At 33.7% G+C, this 24,624-nt stretch overlaps 2 protein-coding genes across 3 annotated transcripts; one reads left to right on the top strand and one right to left on the bottom strand.

Annotated features, from left to right (window-relative positions):
* Window positions 1-737: 737 nt before the first annotated feature.
* LOC111062369 (gamma-interferon-inducible lysosomal thiol reductase) lies at window positions 738-9,723 on the top strand. 2 transcript variants are annotated; one of them, XM_039431537.1, is made up of 6 exons: window positions 738-933; window positions 1,594-1,684; window positions 4,797-4,931; window positions 7,415-7,585; window positions 8,842-8,988; window positions 9,385-9,723. In XM_039431537.1, exons 2-6 carry the CDS (start codon window positions 1,601-1,603, stop codon window positions 9,484-9,486), a joined length of 639 nt encoding a protein of 212 aa, XP_039287471.1. In that variant the 5' UTR covers window positions 738-933; window positions 1,594-1,600; the 3' UTR covers window positions 9,487-9,723. The 2 variants fall into 2 exon arrangements, with proteins under 2 accessions (XP_039287471.1, XP_039287470.1); XM_039431536.1 differs by lacking the exon at window positions 4,797-4,931 and adding an exon at window positions 6,039-6,173.
* A 789-nt stretch (window positions 9,724-10,512) lies between these two features.
* LOC111062370 (actin-related protein 3) lies at window positions 10,513-22,972 on the bottom strand. The gene is made up of 8 exons (XM_039431535.1): window positions 22,719-22,972; window positions 21,894-22,074; window positions 21,425-21,581; window positions 19,870-20,027; window positions 15,582-15,899; window positions 13,603-13,821; window positions 12,150-12,233; window positions 10,513-10,897 (listed from the first exon to the last, which is right to left on the bottom strand). The coding sequence occupies exons 1-8, from the start codon at window positions 22,760-22,762 to the stop codon at window positions 10,802-10,804; spliced, it is 1,257 nt and encodes a 418-aa protein (XP_039287469.1). The 5' UTR covers window positions 22,763-22,972; the 3' UTR covers window positions 10,513-10,801.
* Window positions 22,973-24,624: the final 1,652 nt, after the last annotated feature.

Below are 24,624 nucleotides of genomic sequence, written 5' to 3' on the forward strand. Positions count from 1 at the left end.
AGTTGTCAATTATTTGCCCAGAGAGCGGTAGTCGGTGTGGGCTTGTATAGGGGTAAAAATTTGTTGGTGACTTTCTCAGTATTTTCCACACTCAGTGGGATCTAAGTTAAAAGTTTTTTTATTGAAAACACGGATTTATAGAAATTTACGACAAAATTTTGCTGTACTTCCAATAAATTGGCAACAAATTGCCGCAATTTACTGAAAACTTGGTTGACAACTCTGGTGTCAACACGGCTTAGGTATACAACCATAAAAATCTGGTGTGACAAACTCAAACTACTTTCCTTGCCATGATAATATAAAATATATTATTTTGAGAAATCATCACTTACTTACAATGATAAGTGAATTAAAAACAAATCTATAGAGAATGAGAAAGTAAGTCAATCTGGATGGTAGGCCTGATAGGTGTAGGCCTACATTACTTATTTACCATTGATCTCTCGCAGGCTTCTCCACATTAACTAAATGAGGTTCATACACTAGGGGATACCTATATGAAAGTACGTATCAAACCAATTGAATAAATAGCCCAATATAAAACATTAAATAATTATGGTAGTATATAGCCTACCAACACTGATGATACAGTAGAATGGTCTATAGTATCGCAGAACTATATCAGTATCTCAATATATGGAGATATGAATTAAAAAACAATGGATAGATTAATTTATTTTGTAAGATCAACTCGAAACCAATCAGATACTACTCAATAATGAGTGCTCATTCTTAAATCTGACACATTTGTAGGATCTGAGAGACACAGAAAAACATCAGTTTGATAAGCGTGAGAGGCATATATAAACGAACACTTTGTCTTGGTTTCAGCCAATAGCTTTCATTTGAGAATCGTTCTGATAGTTTAATTACGGATGGAGTTTATATCACACAATAAAATAAGGTGTTTCAATTGTTTTTAGATAGAAGGTGAGTTAGCAATCAATGATATATGTGTAACCCAAGTTATCACAAGATTTGAAGGAGAGATATTATTGAGGTTGTTTTCAGATTTAACGGAAATTAGTCTAGGTAATTTTTTAAATGAAAAATAAGAGAAAGCGATGTTACTATTTATGGATAATGATGTACTGGTATTAATATGTTTTAAAATACGGTATATAAATTTTTAGATAAATTCAATCAAATCAAGATAATACAAACTAATTTATACAGCAATAAATACATTATTTTAATAAAATTCTTACCTTATGAATAAACCTCACTAAAATGTTTTTTTATTTTCTCTAAGAGCTTCGCGATTGTTGAATATCGTAAATTAAATTTTATAAATTAAAATAATGCTGCTAAAATACACACAGATGCATGACCTTCATAAGAGAGAACTATTTTTCTCAAACCTCATTGATAATTTATTGTATTAATTGGAATTATACTGCTAAAATACACACGGATGTATGAATTTCTTAAGAGAGAACTATTTTTCTTCAACCTCATTCATAATAAATTCTATTGACAGTAAAAAATAATGCGCAGATCTACAGTATATGTAACACAAATAACTTGCCACATTCTCTATTAATTGAGACATAGAATTAATTTATCTTTCTAAATTATCAATCTTTTCAGGCATAGAATGATTCCCATACAACCTTACAGGCTGCTGTGGCTAGCTTGTATTTTTCTACAAATCTTTAATGCTCACAGTCACAGCAAAGAAGTAAGTACCTATAGTGATCTCACAAATATGTAAATATATTTTGCCTCCTCTGTGTACGAGCTTTGGTTATAGGGTAATACTTAACACTAATAATAATAATTCAAAAATATGTTATGAAAAATTATTCACATTCGAAAGAACACAAATTTTGAATAATAGGCCTAGTAATGAAATATTGAGCAACAATTCCAACTATACTATATTGAAAGTTAAGACATGTATCAAAGGAACAAACTCAAACTTAAACAATCAAAGAATTGTAGGTCTATACACACTTCAAAAAGTGAAAATCAAATTTCAATTCAAGAACTCATTTCAGCTTCAATAGCTTATAGGCCTAACAAGATTAGAAATAAATTCATCATTGAGTATAATGATTACCTACCTAGGTTGCATATTGACAACTTCCACTTGAGATTGTCATGAGTGAATGAAATTGAAATTAACGGAAGATTTCTCTTGTGAATGAATTTGTCAAAAAGATAATCTTTATAAAATCTAGAGAAAAGAAAATATATAGTAGAGGGACCATCTTCAAATCAGAGCTAAATATAATACAGTAGAACTCCAATCATCCGAATTAATGGGGACCGGGACCCATTCGGATAATCAAATATTCAGATAATCGGAGTTTTTTTTTAAATTGCCATTGGAGAGAAAAAAAGCTACGTTTCGATATTGCAGTATTTTTTTATTTGACTAACTGAAAGAAACATGATATTTTTACATGTTTTAAGTGCCTATAAATAAAATGTACAAGTTTAGAAATAAAAATCTTTTTTTTTAAACATCTCCGTCAATGTAAGCTGCTGTTTTGCGGTCTTCATCCGTTTTCGGGCAGCCAGGTGAGCGAACGCGCAAACACGCGCAAATAGCGCACTTGAACTTTTTTGGACAATTTTTTTTCTGAGAATGATTCGGATAATCAGCGATTCGGATAATCTGCGATTCGGATAATCTGCGATTCGGATAATCTGCGATTCGGATAATCTGCGATTCGGATAGTTGGAGTTCGGATAATTTGGAGTTCTACTGTAATTAGTTATTTAACTCGAGGTGTTACAGTGTAGCTAACATTAAATTTTATTTTATTTAAAAATGAATCAGGCCCAGCCAATAAATTATATTTTTTTCAATATTAAAGGCCTAATATAGTTTTAAATATAATACTAATAGGCCTAATATAATACTAAATCTTCTGAGAAATAGTCTGTAGTGTATTTATTTGTTTCTTTGTTTCTTGAATATTGTTAGCAAGCAGTGTAAGGTCATCAGCAAATCCCAAGCAGTTCAAATTTATCAATAGCCACAAAATTGAAGCATTACAAGACAGTCACTCAACCGGTAATAACTTACGCAAGTGAGACCATCTTTAAAACTACCAATACCATCGCAATAGACAAATTACTAAAAATCGAAAGAAGAATCATCAGAACCTGTATTAACAAGAACTATCAAGTAGATGGACACTGGAGATTAGCTTCCAACGAAACTGTTTACAAAGAAATTGAACCTGTCACAAGTACAATAAAAAAAAAGAGAATATCTTTCTTCGGTCACCTGATTAGAGCTTCGGAGGACAGACTAAGCAGAAGAATTATTGAAAAGTTGTGGCAAAGTAAAACAAATATAAAATGGATTGACGAACTCAAGGAGGATATGAGAGAGTTGAATATAACATTCGAAGATTTGAAGAACAAGTCGGACAACATCAGAATCCTGAAGGACAAACAGACCAGACTGCAGATCAAAGTCAGACACAGAATGGGAAGAGTGATTTCGGACGAGGAAAGGAAATTAATTTCTGAACGAATGAAGATATAATATTGGGCTGAGAGAGGACGGAGTAAAGGTGGAAGATACTGACTACAGTGGTCCAATGAAGGCCTAAAATTATAATAATAATAATAATAATAATAATAATAATAATAATAATACTAAATCTCAGTTGAAAGCACTCCTTCAAGCTTGAAGTTGTTGAAAGTTGAAATGATTGTATAATAATTAATCATTTAACCTGAGGTGTTACAGTGTACGGTAGCTAACATTAAATTGAATTTTATTAAAAAATGAATTAGGCCCAGCCTATGGATTATAATTCAATATTATAGGCCTAATATAGCTTTATTACTAAATATCAATTGAAAGCACTCCTTTCAAGCTTGAAGTTGTTGAAATGATTGTGTAATAAAACTTTTTTGAATATTTCTATTTGAATCCAACAATCCATTCGCTTTTCAATATTGTATACTTTAGTTAATACCTACTAGGAGTCAGAATTTTATGAGTAGTCCTAACACCCAAATAGCTTCTACTCTCCTAATTAGATATTGATCACAAAATTCAAACTCCTATAGTAAGGTCCACGTAATAATGGCAGTGGAGAAAGATAGGAGATCAACGTTTCCTCTGTCTTTTCTATAGACTTCTATAGACGGTACATGTTACAGGTTTATTGATGTAATATTAACTGTTCATCCTCGTTTAAAATAATCAATTATATTTCATCAAGCAATAAATTATTTTTTTCAATAATTTCATAATTAAGATGGAATATTCTATTAATGAATTATTAATTCTACATTGTTAAGAAACGATCTGGCAACAGTGCAAAGCGTGAAAGAGATAGCGCTATCCACTTTGTTGAATGATGGACAAGAATAGCAATACCACTGCTAATCAAACACTGCCATTATATAACGTGGACCTCACTATATAGGTCGAAACATTGAAGAGTGTTCATCTACAAGCAGTTTGTAATTAAATGTGAAATACTGAAATGATGGACATTCCTGGACTCAAATGAAAACATTCTTGAATCTTTCAATTTAAGCAATATTAATTGAAAGGAAAAATCTTCATCATCTCTTGAAAAGCCAAATCTACTTCAGATCCGCAAAATAAATACAGGTCTATTTGCTAGAAAAAGATTTCAAACTGATGAAAATCTGCTGGAATAATCAAATCTAAAATAAATTAGGTAGGCTAGAACATTTCTCTTTATTTCTATGCAAGGAAACACCTCATCACCAAGTTTGTCGGTTTGTTTCAGAAACAGTCTTCTATAACAATGCTATCTCTTGAGCAAATGCTACCTAATAATTATTTTCAAGTGGTGAAAGTGACAGTATTCTATGAAACACTTTGTCCAGACTGCATTGACTTTTTCGTCGGACAAATCGCACCGGCCTGGAGAGATTTGAAAACCCACATCAAATTCGACCTCGTACCGTACGGTCATGCTAAGGTCAGTAGACAGTAGGCTATCTTTTTCTAAATCTATACTTTATACTAATTTGAGGTTTCGTTTTTTATGAGAATATGTAGTGTATAACTTAGTGCCGTGGTCCAAGTTATATAATGGCAGCATATTTCAATAACATTATGGTGTTGCTATCCTTGTCTATCATTCGACAAAACAGATAACGCTATCCTTTTCCACCTCTGCAACGTTGCTAGATGGGGTTTGTAATTCAAGTTCTATAAATTGCATCCAGGGGCGGCATTTAGGGGAGGGCAGGGGTGGGGGACCTAGGCCACCCCAAGGATCAGATAAATAATGAAAATGCGGGTCTATCTACACGAATCCTTAAAATCTCATACTGATTTAATTTTTTTTTTCAACAGCAGTGTAGTATATTTTTTTCTACAGTATCAACAATGCCTAATCAACAGTATCAGCAAAATTGCCTTGAAAGTATCTATGGCTACGGGGTAATAGAGAATATATTTTCCTCTGTGATAGTTGAAGCTTAAATATAGAATGGGGATCAGGACACAATAAGTGAGTTATTATTGCATAAATTGCAACGTGAGAATTAGTAAGTTGCAAGATGTCACAGTGGAAGCAAAAGAAAGGGCACAATCAGACAATCAAATTCAAAAATGTATGTTCAGAATCATATGAACAGCTTAATGTTTCTTAAGCTTTCCAACTGAAAGTTATTTTCCAATTATTGGAATATGATCTCCAATGGAATCGTTAAAATTGTCATTGTAAAAGAAAGATTAATCTGTTTCCATGTTTTTTAACAACTCTGTTTCAGTGTATTCCTACTTTTGAGCCTCTCTCTCTATTCAAGCAATATTAATTGAAAGGAAAAATCTTCATCTCTTGAATAGCCGAATCTACTTCAGTTTCGCAAAATAAATACAGGCCTATCCACTAGAAACAGATTTCAAACTGATGAAAAAACTGCTGGAATAATCAAATCTAAAATAAATTAGGTAGAACATTTCTCTTTATTTCTATGCAAGGAAACCCCTCATCACCAAGTTTGTCGGTTTGTTTCAGAAACAGTCTTCTATAATAATTTTATCTCTTGAACAAATGCTACCTAATAATTATTTTCAGGTGGTGAAAGTGACAGTATTCTATGAAACACTTTGTCCTGACTGCATTGACTTTTTCGTCGGACAAATCGCACCGGCCTGGAGAGATTTGAAAACCCACATCAAATTCGACCTCGTACCGTACGGTCATGCTAAGGTCAGTACTCAGTAGGCTATCTTTTTCTAAATCTATACTTTATACTATTTTGAGGTTTCGTTTTTTGATGAGGATAGGTATAGAACGTATAGTGTATAGTGAGGTCTAAGTTATAATTAGGCCTATTTATTTATTAGGCTAGCACAAACAATAATACAATGATCGGAAAAGAAAAAACAGACTATTGCCCAAAACTTCATAATTTCCCAATTTATATAGTTTCAAATTTTCCAAATATTATAAATAGATATAATGGCGGCATTTCAATAACATTGGTGTTGCTATCATTATGTCTTGTGAGCCATTTGATTCTTTTTTATTTTTATGATGTATACAATTTTTTTTTCAATTGTTGTGAAAGTGAACAAGAATCAATAATAATTATTATTATATATTATTGTCTATCGTTCGACAAAGCAAATAACGCTATCTTTTTCCACCTCTGCAACGTTGCCAGATCGTTTTCAACAATGTAAAAATATAATCCATTAACAAAATATTCAATCTCAATTACGGAAATTATAATATATAATTTATTGGCGAATGAAATATAATTTATTATTCTAAAAAAAATATCTGTTAATATACATATCAGATATAACTGGTATCAGTTATCCTCTATAGAATTCAGTGATAAGGCAGAGAATCGCCAACGTTTCCTATCTCTCTCCACCGCCATTAAAATGTGAATCCTCTCTATAGAAATATGATTCGCCAACAAAAGTAAGATTTTATAGTTTGAAAGTAATAATTATTTCTGTTTTATTCAGGATGGATCAAAATCAAGCTGTTACAGAGTAGGCCTACTTGAAATTGGATACTTCAAGAGTTTGGAAAATAATAAATTTATTGATATCGCGTTTTTTAATCGAGTTCAAATTTGCATCTTGTGTAAATGTAATTTACCTAATGGTTCCTTTATTATCTGACTAGTTGTTTAGAAATTTCTTCTGGAACATTTTTCCATCATGTACCTATATGGAATGATGCACTGGACTCCAGTGAATAATTCAGATAAATGAGATCATTCCAGTGACTGAGGGGCTGAATTCCTCTATTTCTCTTGTCAACATGACAACTAGTTGCTTTGAAATTGATCTGTTCTAAAACAATAACTTTTACTTAATAACAATTACTTTTGGGTTTGGCAGGACCCTCAACTGTTTGTATTGTGAAAAAAATAAATAAATTTCCCAAGTATTACTGATGAATAAATAACACAATTTTACTCTCTTTTGTAGCAAAACTATACCGGAGAGCAATGGAGTTTTTCTTGTCAACATGGAGAAAAAGAATGCCGATATAACAAGCTGCATGCATGCTTTATGAAAAAAGAAAAGAGCAAAAACAAATTAATACCACTGTTGACCTGTCTCATGAGAGACAAAGATGAAGGGCACAATTTAAAGAAGGTAAGAGAAAATGGAAAAGATGTTTCTTTGTTTGGTAGAAACGAATGTAGTCTATTAGTCCAGGCAATGAATGCTCAAAAATGGGTATATAGGGAAATGTTTGGAAGACAATTTTTGACCCCGCAGCTCTGTTTAGGGTAGTAAGGAGGTAAGCATATCAAAAGTCCCCACCCCTACCCTCTGTGCTAAGAGGGTGGGGGTGGTTTGAAGGTACCATTTTTTGGTTTTTCGAATAAAACTCAAAAACTATGTATCTTAAGGACTTGACTGTCATATAACAAATTAAAGCTTACATATATAATTTCCTACAGTACCATCCTACAACTTTTTTATATCTCGTCTAGTTTTCGAGATATCCGCTCTTGAAGGTGTAACATTTTTGAAAAAAACACGTTTGCCACCAATTTTTCTCTACTTTTGCTCTCATAACTTTTTAAAAATCGATGGGAAAATCCATATTGATTATGTTCACCTCCTTACTACCCTAAACAGAACTGCAGACTCAAAAATTGTCTTCTCAACTTTTCCCTCTATATAACCTTTCCTTGACTGGACTATAATTATCTTCTACTAAGAATAATGTAAACACAGAACATTCAAGCACGGAATAAGCATAAAGTAGTGTTTCTTTCCTCTGTGATTCAAGTATATTAGACTGCATTCATAGAGATTGAATTTTCAGTAGTGGTCTACAGACTATAGTAACTAAAATAATCATGAAGCTGCGTTTACACCAAAGTTAATAACAAAATGTTTTTTCTGTTCTTATAGATTCTATAAGATTGAATGGAACTTGACAAACAAATGATAATCATGTGTATGATAAGTTATGTTTAATTTAATAGAATCTATAAGGAAGGAAAAGTAAACATTTTTGCTGATAACTTTGGTGTAAACGCAGCTTTATTATAAATGTCAAATTTGAAATATTAATTTTGATTCAAATCAATTCGGTGGATTTATTTTTGGGGGTATAAAATACATCAACAATATGACATAGATTTTGTTTTGAATATTGTAACAAGGCAATAAAAACTTACGGTATCAAAACATAATGTTAATTTATCAATGACGTCCTGCTTCCTCTCTACTCTTTTACTATTTCGACTTTCGGTTTTGATGAGAATGAGAAATGTTGGAAAACAGAGGAGAAATTGAAATCCTAATTATTTATTGCTTATTATTCATAATAATTGTTTATTTTAAAAACCTCTCATTTATTCCTATCTGCTAACTGCTTATTCATAAATTTTCAGTGCGCCAGAAAATATAAAGTGAACTTGAGCCAGATCAAATCCTGTTGGAAAGGTAAAGAAGGAGATGCACTACTGGCGAAATATGGGGATAGAACTCATAATTTCAGACCTATTATTAGATTTGTTCCTACTATTGTCTTTAACGGGGTAAGTAGAGGTTTATCAATCATTGTTATCCACCCTCCTATATCTTAATACCGTACTGAAGTATTAATACGGTACTCCAATCTATCTATTAATCTATACTCTTAATACTGATCTATCTCAAGCCAAGATGTTGCAAAAATTACAGTTACTGTTTAGAGTAGCTTTACTCACGGTAATTAGATGAATATACCGTGGCTTTACTATGGTGTTACTTTATACAGTAGCTTTAGTGCATTATGGGCCTACTGTTATAATCTGGTCCAGTTAGACAAAATGGTTGCTAGACCACTAGACCAGAGCGAGCTCGATATTAAGAAATCTTATGAACATATTTCTCCAGTTTTCAATTCAAACAAAATGTTTATACCGGTACTAATTCAGTTTTTTATTCAACAGGTTTTTGACAGGCCTTCCCATGAGCAAGCGTTGATAAATCTTCCAAAAGTTGTTTGCAAACGTTTGCAAAAGAAGCCTGAAGTTTGTGAGAAGTATCAATAGCATTTCAAACGACATCTCTCATTAAAAATGAAACATATTTGGAAAGCTGAAGTTCAAGATTGAAACTTAATTGTATTAATTATAGTTTTTTAATATAGAATAATGATCAAATGATTAGTATAGTCGAATGGAGAAGAAAGTGTTGTATTATTCATACATTGGACTATAATAACTTTCTATCTTTTATGCTGGATTTGCAACAAGTAATAAAATGATTGATCACCACGGTAAAAGCCACAGAGCTTCACCATTATTTATTCCAATTTTGAACTCAATTTCGAGCTTCCTTTGCACTCAATTCTCAAGAAAATTTGGCGATTATTATTCAATAGCAGGCAACAAGTGCTCTGCAAGGGTCTATTAAAAAATTTGACAAACTGAAAACTTGTCCCACAGAAATCTTGAAAAATTTGAAATAGATCCTCGGTAAATTAAGAATCTATATACAGAATTTCAAGTTGCGTCAGAGTGTATACCATGGGAAATTGAAAAAGGTGTAGTAATAATTGAAGCAAAAAATAAGGCTCATCAATATGCTTATTAAAATATTATATGCTTATCAAAAAAATCAGCTGATAGTTGCAGTGATAGTAGTTTTAATTTTTCTGCTCAAAATTTTCAAGTTTATTTCAATATTATTGAAACTTTCGGATTGTTTAGTGTTATTTCCGGCTCTTATCAACCCTTCGAAATTCAAAATTCATCAGTCATATCTCGAATACGTATTCTCTGAGTGTTAATCTTTGGTGAAAACAGAAATTTTAAACTTAACCTCACTTTGGACTATTTATGTGCCAAAATCAAGGAATTGAAGAAGTTTTGGGCAATTGCCTGTTTCTCTTTCCAAATATCGTGTTTGTGACTGTTCTAATAAATAAATAAATGAATAAATAAATTAAGACACTGAATTCTTCAAAGTTTTTAGAGATGAACTATTAATGAATTTGATTCTCAAATAAAAACCAATCAACTTAAGTACTGAAACAAAAGGATTGATGGATTTCAGAATGAAAAACAGCAGATTTAATTGTAACATAATTGAATTTATTTGTATTAGATTAATGAATTGATATAAAAATTGATATCCTAGTTGAGCGATTCAACTAGCTTCTATAAATGCTTCCGCCAACGGAATACGAGAATGACATTCAATAGGTCAGCAATCTATTGAACCAACAATCAATAAAAATAATCTGTCTATATGAAATAATAGAAAACAAGCATACAGTATTGCGCTCATAACTAATGAATAGATAAAAGATCATCAATACAACTATTATATTATAATACAAATTGGAATATAGATTAACAAGAATCATGTCATAGCTCCAAAGACAGGGTTGTGACGACAGATGGTGGGGCCCCACTCCTGGTAGGCCTGTTTTGTGTGGCACACCTCGTGGAATTCCGCCTGCAAAAGTTGAACAAAATCAATTTCAGGGCCTCTGACATGACCTAACGACTACTTTTTAGGCAGCCGGGACCGACGGCTTAACGTGTCCATCCGAAACACGGGAGTGGCCCGAGATAAATATCTTGCCCGGGCCGGGATTTGAACCCGGGCCTCTGAATCACAAAGCCAGCATCTGATCCACTCGGCTACGGCCACTCAATAATAGCAGACGGTAGTCGACAGTAATCGGCTTCAGTTAACAAAAAAGCGGCTAGAAATTTGGAACATAAGCGACCAATACCATGGGATAACTTCATATGCTATTTTTTCTTTCACCGTTACAGAGATCCAGCAAATTATAGCTCAAAACCAATATTACAGTCGAATTCTAGATAAATTGGAGGATTTCTGAAGAATTAATCTGCATTAAACATGCCAAAATATTCATGGATCAATGAGTTTTCTATGTTGTTGAGAGTACCGAATAAAGTCGAACGCACACAGCAACAGACGGACAGATGGAGACAGACAGAGGAAAAACGTATGGAGACGTCTGTCTGTCTCCATAAATGTATGCTCACCTCTGCATGCAGACGTTGATTTTTCTCCGACTGTGTGCATACGTCAGTCTGTTGCTATGTGTATTCGCTTCAAACAGTATTGCAACCAGTGGCAAGGATATGTTTCGCTGAGTCATCAGTAACTGAGGGTGGCCACTAACGACTAGATAAGTGTGTTGAACAAGTGTGTACACACATGCACGTCATGCATGTTGTGTCATGAGCGAAAGGCTTCGAACAAAACAGCTTTTTGACAGCGGCTTCTAATTTTTGTACGAAGCCTTTTGCTGCAGATAAAAAATTATCTTCAAGTAGTACATGGAACATGAGAACATCTCATTTTCTTGTATTGCATTCATAATGAACTTTCTTTGACAAAAGAAAATGCTGATTTATGTTGCATGGCATCTTGTACAGAATCAATTAAAAAATATACTATTGCATTTCCACTACTTTACTATAAAGATAGCCACCTCCTCTAATACAAGGCCATGGCCTACGATATTGCAACGTCGCAGTGTAGGCCTAGAATCTAATACATGATTGGTGAAAAAGATCAGCTGGTATTTTTTAAATCTTTTTCACCAATCATGTAGGCCTACACTGCGACGTTGCAATATCGTAGACCAGGGCCTTGTATTAGAGGTGGCTATGCTATAAATTATTATCGAATATTGACGAATCGGAGAAAAATAATTGAATATACTCACAGTTGACGCGAGAAGACTGCCTCCGAACCAGACAGCATACCTCTGCATATGATGAGAAACTACTTGCACGTCGATTGGTTTCGGCTGAAATTGAACAAAAATATCTTAGAACAAATCTATATAAAATAAAAATCACTTGAATTGGATGTTGGCTCCACTATAAAAAATAAAGCACATGAAAGTACAATGAAACTGTACGATAGTTTGCATTTTGGACTTTAAAACTTATCGAATCAATGAGATCCGGTGTTATCGGATGGACACGTTAAACTGTCGGTCCCGGCTGAAGTATGACAATCGTAAAGCCCATTGACGGCTTAAATGATATATATTCAGGCGGTGGGACCCTCCAGCAAGGGACTCCCCACCAACAAAAGCCATACGAATTCACTTTTTTAATGAGATCCGGTGTTATGAGATAGAAAAAAAGGGTAGCCTAATGGAACAAATTAGCAATATTCATATCAATTTGCGAAGGGAATAGCTTAGGGGTCAACCAGTTAATCTCTCCCAATAATTTGACAACAGGGTGCCCCACGAAAGAATTAAGACCACACATGCCAAACACAGCCAAATTTCTACATGAAATTTGCAACAAAAAATGTCAAGTAAAATTTCCTTATATATCGACCTCAGTTTTCGAGATATAACGTTTTTTTAATTTTAGAAAAACATTAATAGCTAGGAAACTATCAGTCAAAATTCTAATTATAAGGACTTGGTTGGGAAGAGGAGGAAATTTTCAATAGGATTCACATGATTTGTTCTTTTGTTTGACGTTTTTGAACTTTTTATGAGCGCTCAAAGTTGAAAAAAGTACATTCGTTGAGTTCAAATCCAAATTTCAAACAGTTTCGACACTATAGAAGGTTTGAAAACGTCAAACAAATGAACAAATCATCTGAATCTTATAGGAGTTTTTATTTTTTCCAACCATATACTTAGAATTAGATTTTGACTGATAGTTTTTCAGTTATTGACGTTTTTCAGAAAAATATCGAAAAATCGACATATCTTGAAAACTAAGGTCCATTTACGAATATTTTACTGAAAATCTTTTGTATCAAATTTCTATGGTCTTCGGCAGTTACACCTGTGTAGTCAATTCATAGGAGACAACAATATCATAGAGTTTGTGTCAATAGCTAGAAAACTTAACAGCCAAATTTTAAACAGTTTGAATAGATCTCGAAAACTAAGGTTGATATAAGAAAATATTACTCTGAACAATTTTTTAGCATATTTCATGTAGAATCTATTATCTTTGGCTGTTACACCTTTCGTGGGACACCCTGTATATCTCGAAAACTGAGGTCGATATAAGAAAATTTTACGGAACATTTTTGTAGCATATTTCATGTAGAATCTATGGTCTTTGGCTTTTACACCTTTCGTGGGACACTGTATATTAGACACTGTTTTATTGACTTCACGTTGACTTTTCTTGACTGACCTTGACTCGTCCGCCAGACAGACTCTCAGAAAGCCTCAACCTGGCATCGACCACTCGCTTGATGTCCCTCTGCAGCCGGCGGCCGAAATCCTTGAACATCGTGGATCCTCCCGATAGCACAATGCTGTTGTACAGAGGTCGACGCACGTCGATCGGACAGTTCTGAATCACGTTGTCCACTATCTCCGAGATCGGCGTCGTGAAGTCTGGGTTAGAAAACTGAAAACACACATCACAATACAACCATTAGAGCGTGTTGTCACTTCACGTATTGTTATGATCATCTCGTTCAAATCAAATAAATTCCTTATTTATTTATTTATCACATTGTGTACAAATACTTAACATGAGGAAAGGCACAACAGGCTCATGCCAAAACTGTCCCATTTCCAATTTATACTATAGGTACTGTCCAAATCAAAATGTTAATGATGTCACTTTCACTTTTCAAAATACAATTTACGCTCTTCAATACTCAGATAAACGAGCAAATTTTGAATCGAATAGATACTTTTAGAGTCTAGAATCAAAAAATCTTGAACAGTAACTTAATAATATTTGTTCCAAAAACATAATGACAATGATTGAAAAGAAAAATAGTTGTAGTAGCAGATACGTTATTAGGAAATATCAATATTATGCTTTCATTCACGTATTGTTTCAATTCATCCATTTATAATACATCTGGATTCCCACATATCAGTGAACGTGACAGTGATCAGTGAAAATATAATTCCCAAGAGTTCAAATTAGACTATTCACACTCAGCCCGGCCGATTGACAATGAACAATACCATTAGAACTTATGGGAGTGAACCTCAAGGAGTGCTCTATCTAACAAATGTAGTTCTAACAAAATTGGTTCATGAATTAAGAAATAATTTTATTATAGCTGTATGAAAATAGGGAGTGACTTATCATTGGATTAGATTGTTTTAAACAGTTATTTAGAGTTTCAATGAGAGTGAAGAAAATTATTGGCGCTTGAAATCTTCCCTCCCGTTTCCTACTCACATGCTCATAATGTGGACATCGTTCTTAAAACCTAAAGACCAAAAAAGTATGCAAAATAAATATGAAACTTAGAAATCTGGTGTGGAGCACTCACACAACTTTCCTTGCCATTATGAAAATTGATGACCTGACGGCTGACGCTAGTGTTCACGCGCATCTCAAGTCTACTATTCAAAAATCTGAGCCAGCTGGTGACAGGCCAATAACACTGGAGACACTCGAGGTCTGCTATCTCTTTATAGTGAATAATTTAATAGAACTAACAGTTGCCAATAGTTTGCAATTGGATAATCACATTTTCTCGAATTTCGAGCTTATTTTTAATTTTAGGTGAAAATGTTACTCAACATTTATTGTAGAGATTTTCATGCTCAATCTTTTCCACTAAACATTTTTTGTTTAAATTGTATCTGAAGCCTGATAATTGAGAATCTAAAATCAAACTTTGCATAGATGGGGCGGTGCTCCTGAAATTTTTACAGATATGGGACGTGTGGCAGTTGATAGAGCTTATCAATGACTATTTTCGGTATAAATTTGATCAAAATCGTTGGAGCCGTTTTCGAGAAAATCGCAAAAAAAACCTGTTTTTGACAACATTTTCGCCATTTTAGCCGCCATCTTGAATTGCATTCGATCGAAATTGTTCGTTTCGGATCCTTATATTGTAAGGACCTTACGTTCCAAATTTCAAGTCATTCCGTTAATTGAGAGATGAGATATCGTGTACACAGACGCACATACACTCATACACACACACACACACACACACACACACACACACACACACCACACACACAAAGCAATATTTTCCTTACTATGGTAACAGGGCAAGGAAAGTAAAATTGGGAGATAATTAGTACAAGGAGTATCCTTAGTTTTTCTCTCCCATTCAGTGCTTCTTGTAAAAATTATAATAAAATAAAATAAATAAAAAAGGTAACAAGTGAGAATTCAGTACTCACCTCAGGATGAAAGAATATCTCAGGACCAAGAAACCGCTCGTATCCCACGTCAACGGAGAACAGTTTCTTAGTGACAGCATTGACACCTTCGTACTTCTTAATCCACTTGGCAGGCTCCGAGTCATACTTGGCGAATTCCTTGGCAATGTCCGGGCAAATGTAGCAGGATCGCTCCTTGATCGCTTTGGCCGTTTCCAAGCTTTGTTCGGGCGGAATGCCCACCTCACGCTCTCGCAAAAGTGACTGGATAAAGTAGGTAATGTTGCGGCCGGCGATCGGTATGTGCTTGATACAGCTTCCGATAACGTAGCCTTCTGCCTGTAATCGAAACACAATAAAGACAATTTTTAAACATTGAAAAATCAACAAAATACATTTCCTATTAGTTGACGGTTATGTTGCGGCAGGCTGTAGTTGACCGAGCGAAGAGAGGTCTAAGATTCAAGTCGACGGTTTGGCATTTCTCTTAATGTTTGAATGTTTAAATGTTTATATGTTGCGCATTTACGGCGAAACGCGGTGATAGATTTTCATGAAATTTGACAGGTATGTTCCTTTTTTTAATTGCGCGTCGACGTATACACAAGGTTTTTTGGAAATTTTGCATTTCAAGGATAATATAAAAGGAAAAAGGAGCCTCCTTCATACGCCAGTATTAGAGTAAAAATCAGACCATAGAATTATTCATCATAAATCAGCTAAAAAGTGATTACACAAATGTGTGGAGAAGCCAGTCTTTTGCTGTATTTCCATAAGGTCTATAGTTTCAATCAGGTACTTGTGGATAAGAATACTGCGTGAGGTCTACTGTTCACAGAACTACTAGTATGTGCTTGATACAACTTCCGATAAACGTTGCCTTCATCCTGTCACAAAATGAAGATCATTTTTCAAAGTTCTACATATTGAAAAAAATTATCAACAAAGAACATGAGCTGATCAGTTAGAAGATATCGGTTTCTGAGATAAATTATTTATTCACTAATTAATTGACTGTTTTTAAATTAAATTAAAAAATTATTTACCCTCAAGTAAAGGATGGATAAATCTACAAAGATTGGAGGAAAGGAGATCTGTCGGTTCTCTCTTGCTATTATATAATATCCTAAACAATCAAGTATTCATGCCAGAATTTATAAATATGTTGCAACTTCATGTCCCGTTTAATAGACCAAGACCAAATATTCTGTTTCACATGCCATTCATCAGAACGACTCATCATTACAATTCTTACATAATACAGAACTTTACGTTTGTACAATAGAATAATCCACTGCATTTATCCGTTTGCCGACCGTTTTCAAACCTTTAAGAAATCCTGTGAACTAGCATATCGCTCTAAAATAAATAAATAAATAGATTTTATTGTCATAGACCAATATAGGTAATTGACAAAGTCATAGTAATACAATTACAAAATAATAGAGTCAAAGCAATAGTTTAAAGTCACAAAGTAGAATAAATTCAAGTAGAATCGAAAAACTCTGTCAAACAAAAGAAAGGTCTTAAAACCAGCCACTCAAAAAGTATTTTTTTTTAAATAAAAATATTTTCACAACATTTGATATCCAATGGCAACTTATTGTATATTCTCAAGCCTATGCTGTCATAGTGTTTCATGCTTATGACAAGACGTTGATATGGAATATCAATGAGGTCTTTTTTCCTAGTGTTATAAGCATGAATATTGGATCTTTTATTCAAGCTATGGAGAATCTTTCTAGTGTGCATGATTACTTGAAATATATAGAGATTTATGACAGTCAATATTTTTGTTTTTTTGAAAAGAGGTCGACAGTGATCTAGATACCCTGCACCGGTCAATATTCTAATAGCCTTTTTCTGCAAAAGCAAGACCTTATTGATGTGGCAGCTGTTTCCATATACTAAAATTCCGTATGAAATTATGCTTTGGAAAAAAACAAAATATGAGTTTCTGAGGTATTTTTCCGGTACAAGATTCTTCAACTGCCTTAACAGATAGATAACCCTAGATAACCTAGCAGAAACGAATACTATGTGGGGTTCCCAGGTCAACCTGTGATCAAACATTAATGCTGTAGATGACTAATGATGACCAACAACCTATAGATGACTCATGATTGATAAATAATTATACTAAACTCCCTCATTTCTTTTTTCTCTCTTCTGAAGTCCTATTTTTCCTCTATTCTCTACAAACTTTATTTTATTTTTATTCAATTTTTCTATTATCATTGGTTTATAATTTTTTTCATTTGTCCTCATTTCGCCTCTTCTTATCATATTAGTATCCTAAAATTGTGTTTACTATTTTATTTTATTTTTCATTCTTATTTTGCATCGAATATTATGTATCTAAGCTAGTTAATGTCAATAAGGCTCTTCATGGATTCTGTGAGCTTTTGTATGTAAATAAATAAATAAAAAATACCACAATTTGATTGAAAAGGAGAGACAATTGGAGAATAAGACATTGATGTTGACAATACCACCATATTGTGGTATTGAAAAAACAATATACCACTATACTAAAATAATGTATTGATAACACCCATGTCTTATTCATTCAAATAACATTATCAGTTAGGACACATCGGTTTCTGAGATCAATATTATTTATAGTTTACTTTACCAAGTAAAGGATTATAAATTATAATTTACTAGAAAATAAACATTTGATGAAAACAAGCTGCAACTTCCAGGCCCGGTTGCACAAAAACCTGTTTAATTCTAATCATGATTAAATGCCACAAGAGTCAACCAGAGAAGTGTTTTTTGGAAAGAAGGCTTCTTTGATCAATTCTCGTGGCATTTAATCACGGTTAACTTGAAAGGATATTGTGCAACTGAGCCCACACTCATGAATTTGATTACTGAATAAGACTTGGAAGTGTAACAACCACTTATTTATTGAAAAAGAAAAACATTAATTTCGGTTGTTACATCAGATTACTGATTAAGAGATTGATAGTTTCACATTTTTACATAAAATAAATGGTTGCCGCAACTTGGGAATGTTTTATTTCGAAATGGATAACAAACAAAATAGCATCTAAAATAAGAGCTTCTTAATTGAAGATTTGACTGAGTCACTGGCCCATATGAATAAAAACAGAGCAAATGCAAATGAGCAAGAGCATAAGGTTTTGCTCATGAGCAAAAGGTAGAAGCAAAAGAATTTGCTCATTTTTATATGAATACGCTTTACCTTATACTCTTACCTTATGCTCCTAAACTCTAGAGCAAATGCTCACGTATTTTAAATATTTTTCATCAGCTGATTCGCTTTTGTAGCCTTACTTTGTTTTTATAGCTCACGGAAGCGCTAAATATGCAAGTAGGGTGCACCGCTTGTGTTTGCCTCGTCTGCTCTGTTTTCTATTTACGAATAGAGTTTTAGGTTAGTTGAGTTTAGAATTTTGAAATAATAGCGTGAAAAAATGTCATCTCTATAATAGTCTTCAGCATATTCTTATAATATCAATAGCCTTCATATAATCGTCTACACTCTCATCTTCTTAAATGCCTGATTTCCTATTTTGTGATGGCTATCTTTATATCAGGTAGCTTATCTTTTGTATTTATTCTTTTGTAGGAATAATGGTGATATATAATATCATGGTTGATCTAAAAAGAGTTTTATAGTTCTCAACTATTGGTTGTGATCGTATCTGGTATAGTTTCCTGTTCCTCATACGAATTAGTTGAGCAATTTTAGCCTTTAAGGTGATGAGCTGCTCTAGACTAGACTCACCTTTTTTGAAGCATTTGCTTCAAAAGTTGAGCAAATGCTCTAGTTTATTCATACAATTTTGAGTATAAGCTTTTACTTTTGAGCAAATGCTCAAACTATTTTTTTGATGAGCATGAGCAAAACGTTTATTCATAGAAATTGAAGCAAATGCTCCATATTTTAGAAGTATAAGCAAATGCTCAACTTTATTCATATGGCCCATTGTCAATATTGTAGAACCGTTCTATAATTGAATAAAAACACACATTTACCTTTTAGCTTTAGTCAACTTGAAAATGTGACCGGGGTGGTCACGAAACCATGGTCGTGTACCGAATAAAACTGTGTAGAAGTTGACAACATATGTGTGTTTTTATTCAAGCTTCTTAATTGTTTTAAATATGACCCAGAAGAGTCCTGGTTTGGCTACTATGACTAAGCCTTATTTAACAAGTACTAGAACAAGTTCAACTGCTATAGCTTAGATAAATATACATTTAAAGTAAACACAACATCGATAAGATTGAATTTCACAAAATGTTTCACATTGGGGAAGGAAATGGTTTAACATACCACTGGAATAACATGAGTGACTCCATCCCCACTATCCACGACAATTCCGGTGAGAGTACGCTCTTTGATTGGTCGAGAGGCCCACGAGGCAGCCAATGCCAGCACGGCTTGCACGGCAATGTACAGGCCAGGCACGTTGAATGTTTCAAACATTATCTCTGCAACAAACATCGACATTCCATTTGAAATTCACATTTCCATGTGAAATAAAGTAGACCTACCTACTAACTTGTTTTATTTCAAATTACAGTACATAACACAACAGCTTGTCGATCAACATTTTATTGAATGAAAATTGAGTACGAGTCTTACAAAGAAATTGACTTTAAACTGTCAGCATTGATTGAATGGGAAGCATTGGATTTTTTCAAGAAAATTCTGACAGTTTCAGATGCTAATAGTATTAGTTTCATAATGACTTTCAACATTTTGGTGTAAAATGATGGAAATTCAATAACTTATCACAAATCCTTCAAAGATTCCCTAGATCTTGAAGAAGTAAGAATCCTACACTATTAAACGAGCAATTTCTGTTTATATATTTAGATGTTTATATGTTTTTATGTTTATATATGAAATGAAAAAGATTTTTATTCATCCAAAAACTAGTACAATAACAGGAAAATCTGTTTCTTATCAACTAAACATAAAAATGTACAGTAATAATGATGTAACAAAATGATAAGATTCTTTTATAAGAATGAATAAAACAATAAACGCCCTAGGCCTAGCCTAATATATATATATATATCAGTGTGACCGGATCTCGAAAACGGCTCAGACGATTCTCACGATATTTGTAGCATAGTAGGTTTATTATATAAAAATTCGATTGCACTATGTCTCATCACTAGGAAAACTCGCTGAACAACATTAAAAGGATAATTCATCCTTGGAAAAACAGCTGAGATTATCGTCGTTTTTGGATCTGAAAATGAGTGAGCGAGTGCGTAAACTGTAAAATACAAACACGATCTAAACGATGAAGAAACCTTGAGGGTTTGAAAGGTGGAATTAATTATAATTAATCAAAAATAATAATAATATTCAAAATAGAAACATATTTTCGTGATGTTTACAAATACAACACTAAACCTTTTTTAACAGATGCACACAGCTGTTGGTTGGTCTTTGCATGTGTAGTATTTTGTAACCAATGTCCATACATTTTCAGTGTTCATAGTGTATGAATAACATTCCTTTTTGGATAGTAGAATTAAAATTGATTCTCAAGTGGAAACTTTATCATATAGGCTAGTTGTGAATGTTGGGCTAAATGTTTACTCTAAAAAGTCCAAAATAGTAACTAGGTTCTATTAGTGTAGAATAGTAAATGGTAAATTAACAAATATTGTAGCAAACATAGTATATCATTCTATAAACTATAAAATTTATAGTTTTAATATATTACAATCTCCTCTTTCGTTATAAAATTTGTTTCCTTTGGACTCCAGAGCGATATTAAATAGCCTAGATAAAATCATACGACTGAGCTTCCAAGTCAGAATAGAATTCTTTTCATTGAATTCTTGCATTTGCCACTGTTTTTGCTTACCAGCCAGATATTCCCGATTTTCAGGAGTATTGAGAGGAGGTTCGGTCAGTAAAAAGTAATGATCCTCGGGCTCAGCATGCAGATACTTGAAGATGCACTGCTCCAAGAATCGTTCCATAAGATCCCAGTCTTCAACGATTCCATGACGAACCGGATACTGAAATGAAAAACATCAAATTTGTAGGAGCTTCTACAATAATTTTGAATATAATATCGATTCATATTTCATGCATTAACAAATTTAATGAAAGAGAAGTTCAAAGCCGGATTCCCATAGAAAAGTGACGGTGAAAATATAATTTCCCTAGGCGTTACCTATGAATCCCACAGTCTGGGATATTTCACATGCCATATTTCAAATACTTCCAGAGACGGGGGTGACCTGTTTCCAATATTCTGGACCACCAGTGGGTTTTCCCCCAGGGTATCCCCGTGAGCCAGTGACTGTAGGTATGAAAGAACCCCTCACCTTGACTGCGTATCCTGTTGCGTCAAAAGCTTCGTCACCAATGTAGAAGTCCAAATCCTCCACGCCTTTCGTCAATCTACGAATAGCCTGGTCCCCTACTTTGGCGGTTTCTTTGATTGCTATGGCCGAGGGTATGATGAACTGAGGCTCTTTGTTCCCAGCAAATCCTAACTTACAATACCTGAAAAAATATATAATATTTATAAAGCAAAGGTTGATAATTGATCAAGTATATGAGCTGAATTCGAAATAGAGATAAGTCTACAGGTTAGAGAGATGAATTGGATAATTTTCTGATTCTCTAGAAATGCTGCTAAGATGTAAGTTAGTGAAAGCTTGGTTGAATGGAAGAATTGTGGGAATAAACCAAGGTAACATGTAACATTGCCTAGACATCTATGGTAAGTTTATATACCTTAGAAACTTGAAGTCGGGAAAATTTTAAAAGTTATAAAGATTACTTACAAGACTTGAAACTGGTTAGGCTATAGGTCTATCCAAAACAAAACAATTTGTGATTGAGTTAGCCTAAGGTACCAGGAAAGCTTTTAAGTAAAGCTAGATGCTAGAAGCATACTTTGAAATCGGAGATTCAAAATTTTGACCAATTATCATAATAAAAGCTTCAAACATGTAAATGAAAAAATCGCAACATTCTAGGCGTACACATAACCTAACTAAAAAGTGTTCATAAACTATGAAAATTGGTAGCACTCAGCTCAAAATTAGGTTGGTATTAGATGACACTTAGCAGCTAAGAGAAACCTAGAACAGGTAAATATTAATTTTATATTAAACAAATAGTAATAAAGTCATAGGCCTCACCCAGTTCCAACATCGATGACACAAGCCGGCAGTTGTCCAGCCATTTTTTCTAATTTTGCAACGAAACCTACGCCAAATTGACAACTTTAAAGCCACTCATCGGTGTTCAGCTTGAAATTATTTATTAGAACTAGGAAAAAGTGAAATATCAATTAGTTATCAACATGAATACTTGCAAAAATATACACTTCCTGCCTGCCTGTGGTCACTGTGTCAAAGTACTGTGTGTGCGTGTGTGCGAGTTGAGTTGCAGGCGCCACACTCTTGCCAAGTCACTTGCCAAGCGGCTCGCTGCTCGTTGAAATTTTTAGTACGCACTTGGCAAGAGTGTGGAAGTGAAATCTGTTACAGTCCTTCAACCATTAATACAATAATATTGTTTAATCAATGGTCGAAGGTGCAGCCCAGGAAACAAGACTAGTTTCACATTGATATTGCATGTGTATAAATATTATAGTGAGGTTCACGTCATAATGGCAGGGGAGAAAGATAGGAGGTCACCGTTGTTGATTCTCTGCCTTGCCACTGCCTTCTATAGAGGATACCAGCTGATACCAGTGGTATCTGATGTAATATTAACTGTACATTCTTGTTAAAACTAATCAATTATATTTATACGTCAAGAAAATATAGGCCCACTTTCCAATATAATTAATTAATAAATTTTCATAATAATAATTATTGACTATAATTGTCTTTTTTTCTTTAGGGCTACTCTTGAATAATATAAATAAAAATATAAATCTAAGTAAGCTACATTTTTGAATTATTTAGTCAAACATGTTGTAACTGAATAATTTTAAAAATTAATTTTACTTAGATTTCTATTTTTATTTATACTATTATTGAGATTGACTATTTTGGTAATTGATTCTATTTCTACATTGTGGGAAACGATCTGGCAATGTTGCGATGCTAGAAAAGGATAGCGCTATCGGCTTTGTCAAATGGATAGCAACTGCCATTCTAACATGGACCTTACTATAGAACGCAGACCAGGAAACAAGCCCGGGTTCACATCGATATTGCACAAGGATAGCAACTGCCATTCTAACATGGACCTTACTATAGAACGCAGACCAGGAAACAAGCCCGGGTTCACATCGATATTGCATGTGTAGCACAGTGCTAAATAGCACATCACAAAGTTCATGAAATGCGTGTTTTTCCAGACTTGGGAAACTTTACAAAGGGAAACTTTCTTTTGGTATACTGGTACCATCTAAAATATCCAATACAATATATTTTTTTAAATGAGGACGATTCAATCATAAATATAAATAATCGCTTTCACGTGGTTCCATTCATGGCTCAAGGGTATCAAGAAATTCAGAAGAGAATATGGTAGCTTCAGAACCCAGAAACTATTTATAGATATTCGATAGTAGGGCTATCTAGTTTTATAAGTATCTGGGTTCAAGTGTCAAAGAGATGGAGGATTTGATGTAGAAATACAGCATAGAATAAATTGTGGATGGATGAACTGGAGAAAAATGAGTGGTGTTCTTTGTGATAAGAGAGTGAATTGTCAAATGAAGAAAAATGTGTATAGATCAGTTGTAAGGCTAGCTATGCTGTATGGAACAGAAACATGGCACATTTAAAAGAAACAGGAACGAAAGATGGAAGTGACTGAGATGAGAATGTTAAGATGGATGTTAGGGGTTACAAGAAAAGATAAAATAAGAAATGAATTGATCAGAGGCACTGTAAAAGTTGGAACACTGGGAAAGAAGATGCAGGAGATAAGGATGAGGTGGTTTGGGCATGTGCAACGATGGGAGGAGGATTATGTTGGACGAAGAGTGCAGGATTTGGTTTTGGATGATGTGAGAGGACAAGGTAGACCTAGGATGAGATGGGGAGATAGAATAGCGGCTGACTTGTGGGAGAGTGGTTGGAGGAG

The sequence above is a fragment of the Nilaparvata lugens genome, chromosome 6 (genome assembly GCF_014356525.2).
Source record: "Nilaparvata lugens isolate BPH chromosome 6, ASM1435652v1, whole genome shotgun sequence".
NCBI lineage: Eukaryota > Metazoa > Arthropoda > Insecta > Hemiptera > Delphacidae > Nilaparvata > Nilaparvata lugens.

Coding starts and splice junctions, on each gene's coding strand:
- LOC111062369 (XM_039431537.1), top strand. CDS start 1,601: ATGATTCCCATACAACCTTACAGGCTGCTGTGGCTAGCTTGTATTTTT. Junction 1,685..4,796: donor CTCACAGTCACAGCAAAGAA/GTAAGTACCTAT, acceptor AATTATTTTCAA/GTGGTGAAAGTGACAGTATT. Junction 8,989..9,384: donor CTACTATTGTCTTTAACGGG/GTAAGTAGAGGT, acceptor TTTATTCAACAG/GTTTTTGACAGGCCTTCCCA.
- LOC111062370 (XM_039431535.1), bottom strand. CDS start 22,762: ATGGCTGGACAACTGCCGGCTTGTGTCATCGATGTTGGAACTGG. Junction 22,075..22,718: donor GTCATCGATGTTGGAACTGG/GTGAGGCCTATG, acceptor ATATTTTTTCAG/GTATTGTAAGTTAGGATTTG. Junction 21,582..21,893: donor CAACAGGATACGCAGTCAAG/GTGAGGGGTTCT, acceptor TTTTCATTTCAG/TATCCGGTTCGTCATGGAAT.